The sequence below is a fragment of the Myodes glareolus genome, chromosome 9, assembly GCF_982192425.1.
Source record: "Myodes glareolus chromosome 9, mMyoGla1.1, whole genome shotgun sequence".
NCBI classification, from domain to species: Eukaryota; Metazoa; Chordata; class Mammalia; order Rodentia; family Cricetidae; genus Myodes; species Myodes glareolus.
In genome coordinates, this window is record NC_142034.1 from 69,323,513 (window position 1) to 69,331,396 (window position 7,884).

Below are 7,884 nucleotides of genomic sequence, written 5' to 3' on the forward strand. Positions count from 1 at the left end.
AAGCCTTGCAATAGACGTTTTCTAAGGGCCTTAAGTCAGGCAATGCCAAGTTGAAGCTAGCCTGGGAAGCTGCCAGTGTCTTAGTTGCTTTTCCTGTTGCTGATAAAATACTCTGACTAAAGCAACTTAAGGGAGAAAGGGCTTATTCAGGCCCATCGTTCACAAGTACAGTCTGTCATGGTGAGGAAGCCGAGGGGGCAGGAGCTTGAAGCTGCTTCTCAGTTCCCTTTCTCCATTGGTACAGCCCAACATCCTAGCCAGGGAATGGTGCCACCCACAGTGGGCATGTCTTTCCACCTCAGTGAACACAACCATAGCAATTCCACACAGGTATGCCCACATAGCCATCCATCTCGGGGATGATTCAAGATTCTGTCAGTTTGACAAGTGGAAGTAGCATGTAACGCAGCTAAGCAGTGCAGGACCATCCTGGCACATGTACCCGCCCCCCTCCCATATACTTGCACACAGTTTTGTGTATCTAGGGATACACGTACTCAGTAACATGAAATGATCCAGATGAGGATGCCTAGTGTTCTACTCTATCATCACTCTCTACCTTATTCTCAAGAGACGGTCCCCCTGGATTGGGGGCAGGGAGGCAGCAATAAGTCTCAGAGATCTTCCTGTCTCTACCCCTCACAGTTTGGGACCAATACAGCCAGCTTTGTATGTGGGTACTGGTGATTCAAACCCAGTTCCTCATGCTTGAACAATAAGTGCCCTTACTCATTGAGTCATGTACCCAGCCCCAGGCTGCACACACAGGCTCACTAGTAGGACTGGTTCTGATATCGATGTATTGGTGTGTTCGAATATTCCTTTTGACTTTTGGTAGGAAGTCACATGATTAGGGGTGAGGGTCCTATCCCATAGTACTATTGAAGAAAGACCTTAAGGGGTATGGAAAATTAGCTCAGTGGTAAAGAGCACTTATTGGTCTTCCAGAAGACCTGGGTTTGATGCCCAGTACCCACGTGGTGGCTCACAAGCAATCTGCAGGATCTTATTCCCTCTTCAAGCCCCAGAAGGCATCAGGCACACACGTGGTACACAGACATACATGCAGACAAAATAGTCCTACGTTAAATAGCTTTCTAAAGAGGGACCTTCAAATGTCTGCTAAGTACTTCTCCATCTCTGCAGGTGCGAGATGGAAGCGCGGGGCTGCTCCGGAGGACACTGCCTCATTACTCCTGAGATTAAGAGAGGGGACTGGGGACAGCAGGAGTTTCTGATCATCATAGTAGCCTTACCTCTCATCATCATTGCCACCGTGGGGCTCCTCCTCTACTGCCGTCGCTGCAAGTCTCACAAGCCGGTGGCCATGGAGGACCCAGACCTCCTGGCCAGGAGCATTGGTGTCGACACCCAGGCTTCACCTGCCATTGAGCTCGACCCCCTGAGCACCAGCTCCTGCAACAACTTGAACCAACAAGAGCCCAGCAAGACCTCGGTTCCAAGTGAACTTGTCACCTTTGGAACTAGCTCTAAACAGCGGCCGATGGTGTGCAGCGTGCCTCCCAGGCTTCCACCAGCCGCTGTCTCCTCACACCCTGGCCATGAACCCATCATCAAGAGAACCTGGTCAGGCGAGGAACTGGGTCAGTATAACCAGAAGCCCTGTAGCTCAGGGATGGATGGAAAGGTGGGAGCCCCAAAACATTCTGTTGGTATACACATTGGCATACAATGGAACAGCCACTGGTCAAACCAATCCCTGGATATGGGATATGCAGGGATGCAGGCTAGCTCACAGTGCACAGATAACTGGAGAAGATGCAAATCTGTTGACCTAGAATTTGTGGTTCATCATGCCTGTTCCATGACCAACTTCTCAATTCCCAGGGACACCATAGGACTGGTGTTCATGTCACGAAATGTAGACTTGAATGGTCTTGGGTAGACTTGGGGATGAAGGAGGGACGTCTGCACCTTTGTGCTGTTCTGGAAATGGAAAAAGTTTTGGCCATCCAATCTGGAAGTGAGACTTGGCTGGCCAAGAGTAGGGAACCAAAGCCCCTCTCGTCTTTGGCTCAGAAGGAGGGAGATTTGTGAAGCTCTTTCTATTTATCTGCTGTGCTTCCCTGCAGTTACAACAGGGCCAGTCATGGTATATGTCACTGAGGTCATACATGAAATGAGTTGCTCTCAGTGTGCAGAGATGAGGACTCCTTCCAAGTCTCCCCTCATTCCACCATCCCCAGACAGACACGGTGCCATCACAAGTCCACACTGTGCATCTGTTTCCTTCAGTTCAGAAATGAAACTCCCCAGTCAGTCTTGGGAAGCATTGCATCTGTCCTATAGCAGTGTGGATGGCATAGAACTGTTCATGGGTCTCTCTAACCCTCCCTTTTCACTGGCACAGGTTGGCAGTAGAGATCTATCTGCAAGGCGGGCTGGCTTTGAGTCTAACCTTGGGGCTTCCGCTTGCCCTCACTGCATTGTAGATTCATCCAAGCTTCCACAGACAACATGCACAGATCGGTCACGAGTCCACTAGCTCCCTGGGCAATCCCCACCAAATGTCAAGTCATTGATAGCCTCTGTTGAGCTTGCTGGAATGACTACCATGGAAACACAGACTCACCAAGTCTTACTGTTCTCTTTCAGTATACCCAGGCGGAGCTGCGGTCTGGCCCCCAACTTACTCCCGGAAGGAGCATTGGGAATATCCGCACCCCGAAACGATGCAGGGTCCTTTGCCACCCTCTCCTCACCGCCATGTCAGCCCTGCAGTGATGCCAGATCCCACGGGTCTCTATGGTGGCTTCCCTTTCCCGCTGGAACTGGAAAACAAGCGGGCACCCCTCCCACCCCGTTACAGCAACCAGAACCTGGAGGACCTGATGCCTCCACGACCTCCAAGTCCCCGTGAACATCTGCTCGCCCCTTGTCTCAACGAGTACACAGCCATCAGCTACTACCACTCACAGTTCCGCCAAGGAGGGGGTGGGCCCTGCCTGGCTGAGGGGGGCTATAAGGGAGTGAGCATGCGCCTCAGCAGAGCCGGGCCCTCCTATGCTGACTGTGAGGTGAACGGTGGGCCTGCCACAGGCCGGAGCCAACCTCGTGCACCCCCCAATTATGAGGGCTCGGACATGGTAGAGAGTGACTATGGGAGCTGTGAGGAAGTCATGTTCTAGCTTCCGGCTCTCAGAGGAAGGCACGGGGAGTCCCAGGCCCTGCACTGTCTTCTAGTCTCATGGGGAGTAAGCTGGGTGTGACTGGGAGAGAGAAGGAAGCCACCACATTCCCAGTCCAGATGGCCATCTCTTCAAATGTGCTCTTCGGATCCGCGGCTTGTCCTAAAGGATGGAAGGAAGCTGAGGACAGAGCTGTAAAAAGAGCGGTGGAGCCCCAGGGAAGAGGGGATGTCCAGACAGGTGCACGCTGGGGTGAGACTAGGAGGGCAATACCTCAGACGGATAGTCTCCCAGCCCCAACAAGAAAGAGCACCAACCACTGGCTCAGCATATTTGGGGCACATTCTTGGAGCTGCTCTCAGGCCCATTGTGCGGGAGCCAGGTTTGTGCCCAACAGGCAACCATGCATGCATCTGCTGTGGAGGGAAGACCCAGGGTCTTCTGAGATCCATGCAGTGCCCTCTGAAGGAGCTGAAGGGTGAGCAGCCTTCCAGCAGGCACTCCATCACCTGAGTATCTGCTTGGTGCGTCCATTTGGGCCGTCTATGTCAAGTGTCTCGTATCAGCGCTATCCTGGGCACTGGGAGCAATAGTGTCCTTGGGAGATGAGTCACTTAGACCTCCAACTCCCGGAAGTCTTGTTGCTGAAGCTTCAGAAGGACTTGTCCCACCTCTGCTAGTGGGATCTTGCCCAGAACCTTCTGTGTTGAAGAATTTAGATCTTGTGTAATGCCAAGTTAATTGTCCCAAGTTTCCCGGGCACTTTTGGCCAAAAGCAAGAAGGAAGAAGTTCATTTGAAAAACTCTTAGGCACTTTTCAGCCTTGCTGTCTGGATATGTTTTCCCAAAGGGGTTCTTCTTGTCTAGACACAAGGAACTCAACTTATTCAGGGCCAGGTGAAGGTGGAGAGCCAGCCAGCAGATCCAGGCCAGACACCCTGCCCCCCCTCCTCTTTCTCACAGATGCCTGCCAATCAAGTGTTACCCATACTGACTCAAGCCTATGCATGGAGGGTCAGTGTGGGCACATGTCTACACACGTGCGTACCCATGGACAGTGTATATGTGCGCAGGTGTGGAAAGTTATGTAGTTGGAGTAGCAGAGCCCGGAAGCCAGGGAGGCCTGTGGTGGCCTGAGCAACTCCGCCCTCTGCCAGTCCCTCTCTGGTCCACTGCCTTTTCACGTGTGTGGTTTTCAAGTCGGAAGTCAAAAGGAAGAGTCGCAGAGACTCTTACTGACGGGGCTGTCCACGAAGACAGCTGTGTGGGGAGGATGCTCTAGTGTGCCACGTGTGACTGTGGGTGTGAGTGATTGATTGCACGAGTGGCTTTGTTGGCCATTTGATTTTTTTTAACAATAAATATCTTTTTTACTGTTATTTTCTGTGTCACTTAGAATTGCTTCAGGCTGGGTCAGGGTCAGATCCGAGTCCAGGTTCATAAAGAATTTAGGAGCTGGAAGGGCTCTTCACCTGATTCCTGCTAAGCTAGACTCTTGAGCTTAACCAGACACGCAGTCAGAGGTCTGAGTAGGGCCCAGGACACTATTTTGGAGCAATGCCTCTGATTCCAATACCCCTTCTCAACTTGTTCAATTAAAAAAAATCTCCATCATTATTATTTATAATCTATATGCATGTGTGTTTGGAGGTAAGAGGGCAACTCATGGGAGTTAATTCTCTCCTTCCGTCTCGCAGCGCCCAGGAATTGATCTCAGGTTGTCAGGCTTGATGGTGAGTGCCCCTACCAGCTGAGCTATCTTACCAGCTCTAAGCTCATTTAAAAATGAGGAAACTAAGGTTCTGGGGCACAGGCTGTAAGTAGTAGGCATGCCAAAAGCCCAAGGCTCACGTTCGGTTCCCAGCACCAGATGGAATGGCTGCAGTAGGAGCCCCACTATCACAATTTTGGGGAGCAAGCAACTACTGCCCCACTGCAGGGTGACACTTCTCCTGGGAGCTGTCGTGACCTGAGACTGGAAAGCACAGAGTTTGCTGGTCTGAGACATCCAAGCGAACTGGGGTCTCTAGAGTCAGGCAGGTAGGCTTCTAGCCCGGCTCCATTGCACACTAATGTATTCCTGAGCAGCTTCACTAGACTCTCTTTTTAAAGACATGTTTGAGAATGTCTTTTAGCCCCCAGGTTGCCCAGGCTATCAGCAGCCCAGTACAGTATGCAGCCAAGGACAGTCTCAAACTTCCCATCCTCCTGCCTCCATTTCCTAAGTACTGGATATAAGTCATTATGCTCAGTTTATGCAGTCCTGGAATGGAACCCAGGGCTTCATGCAAGCTAGGCAAACACTCGACCAACTGAGCTGCATCCCCACTTCTTGTCAAAGAGGACTTCAGTAGGCCCTTCACAGCACAGTTGCATGGAAGACAGAAAGTATCATCCAAGTTTTGACATGAGTGACCAACGTAGGCATGCCACTAGCCAAAGTCCACAGCACAGAGTAGGCTCACTCCTGGTGGGGTAATAGGACACCCACCATGATGGTATCCTGTGGAGCAACTTAGCTGCCCTAAGAGTTACCTGTGTTCTGCCGCTCACCCCCTCTCCTAGGCCCTGGCAGCCACTAACCTGTCTTCACAGTTCTGCCCTTTACAGAAGGCCAGAGTCAGAACCACACCTCAAGTGGCCGTTTCAGATCATTGCATTTCGCTGTGTAGCTTGCATTTGCATTCCCACCACTTCTCTATGTGGCTAGATAGCATATCTCCTTTTGACAGCCATGATTCGGATACGGCAGTTGGTTCATCCACTTGCCTACTGGAGAACTTCTCAGTGGCTTCCACGTTTCAGCTGCTAAAACCTGATGAACTGGTGTTTCTGTCATCAGGTTTTCAGGTCCTTTGGGAAAATGTCAGAGTGTAGTTGGTTTGTAAGTGAGATAATAAAGAGTAGGTTCAGTTTTATAAGAAGCTACCAAAGCATCTGTACTGTTTGCATTTCTACTAGCAATGAGGAAGCATTTCTGTCCACCACAGCCTTACGGCAAACAGCATGACTGCCCTGCCTTCAGTCTGGGCCATTCTCCTAAGCATGCAATGCTGTCTTGGTATTTGTCCAAATATGTATTTTCTTGACGGCACATGATGTAGAGAGTCATTGTGTTTATTTTCTGCCATCTTTAAATCTCCTTTAGTGAGATGACTGTTCAGGTCATTGGCCCAGGGTTTTTTTGTTTTTTGTGGGTTTTTTGTTTGTTTGTTTGTTTGTTTTTGGGAGACCGGATTTCTCTGAAATAGTCCTGGAACTCACTCTATAGATCTGACTGGCCTCAAACTCACAGAGATCCGCCTGCCTCTGCTTCCTGAGTGCTGGGAATAAAAAGGTGTAGGCCACCACCACCCGGCCATTGGCCCAGTTTTAAAAGTCAGGTTGTGTATTATCTTATTGTTGAATTTTAAGAGTTCATTACCTATTTTGGATAAACAGTTCTTTGCTGGGGAAGGTTTTTGTAGATATTTCCTCCAAGCCTGTGCCTCCCCTCCCTTAACATTCACATGACAACTTGAGTGTCTTTCATAGAAAATTTCTCCCTTTCTGTCTCTCCCTGTGTCTCTGCCTCTCTGTCTCTGTCTCTATCTCTGTCTCTCTCTTTCTCTCTGAGATCGGCTCACCATTTAGCCCAGCTGGTCTTGAACTTACCTATGTAATCCAGACTGGCCTCAAACTTTGAATCTCCTGCCTCCACCTCTCAAATACTGGGATTAGAGCACACATTACAAAACATGGCAAGTTTTTATTTTAAGGTAGTCTGACTTAGCAATTCTTTCCCTCGTGTGTGGCATAGTTGGTGCTGTGCCTAGCTACCCAGGTGCACACATCTGGGCAGATGGGAAGGCGGAGAGAGTAGAATGCTGCTGTGTTGCTGGCTTCTACTTTCCCCGTTCTATTCCCAGTCTGAAACACCATCCTACAGGATGGTGCCATCCACAGCCAGGGAGGGTCTCCCCGCTCAGTTAAACCTCTTTGGAAACCCCCTCAAATGCATGCCCAGTATGTCTCCTGGGTGATTCTTAAAACAAAGTCAGTGTCAAACCTAAGATGCTTTGTACTTTTTGAATGATATTGTCTATGGTTTTACGATATCCTTCATAGCTTTATGCCTTACTTATGGGCCTGAATCTCACTCAGCTCTCTAGCTGTAGGCACTCAACCTTCAGTGCCACTTGTTGAGAAGACCATCTCGGCACCCGTGACTCCCTTTACTTCCTTACCAAAGTTCTACTGGGCTTCTTATTTTTTCAGTAAACAAAGGCAGTCAATAGTATCACACTGGTTCCCGTGATGGCTAACATTGGCAATCCAATGGGATCGGGAATCAATTCAAAGACATCTCCAGGGTGGGTTTGTCCTCCTCAGTTAAGCCACTTCGGAAATTCCCAAGACATGCCCAGAGGTGTGTCTCCTGAGTCACTCTAAATCTAGCCTGGTTGACAGTGAAGGTTGACCATTGTAAATAGCAATGGTAGCTAGTTCATAGCAACTGTCACAGAGAACACCAAGAGTTATTTTTTTGTTTTTCTTTTTTTAAGTGTTTTTTAGACAAGGCCTCATGCAGCCTAGGCTGGCCTTGAATGTGCTATGTAGCTGAAGATGACCTTGAACTTCTGGTCATCCTACTTTTACCACCACACGGGGTTCATACAGTACTGGGGACCGAATGTCAGGTCAGCCCTCCATCAGGAAAGCTACATCCCGGCCACCAGTTACTTTCTTCTAACAC

General features: G+C 49.7%; 1 protein-coding gene across 5 annotated transcripts in view; it reads left to right on the forward strand.

Annotated features, from left to right (window-relative positions):
- The window catches only part of Fat2 (FAT atypical cadherin 2), a 91,518-nt gene extending 86,990 nt beyond the window's left edge, over nucleotides 1–4,528 (forward strand). For all 5 annotated transcript variants that reach the window (XM_085694967.2, XM_085694965.2, XM_085694964.2 and 2 more), the window contains 2 exons: nucleotides 1,147–1,604; nucleotides 2,617–4,528. In XM_085694967.2, the coding sequence (XP_085551093.2) occupies nucleotides 1,147–1,604; nucleotides 2,617–3,149 (991 nt within the window). In that variant the 3' untranslated portion in view covers nucleotides 3,150–4,528. The remainder of the gene's footprint in view (nucleotides 1–1,146; nucleotides 1,605–2,616) is intronic.
- Nucleotides 4,529–7,884: the final 3,356 nt, after the last annotated feature.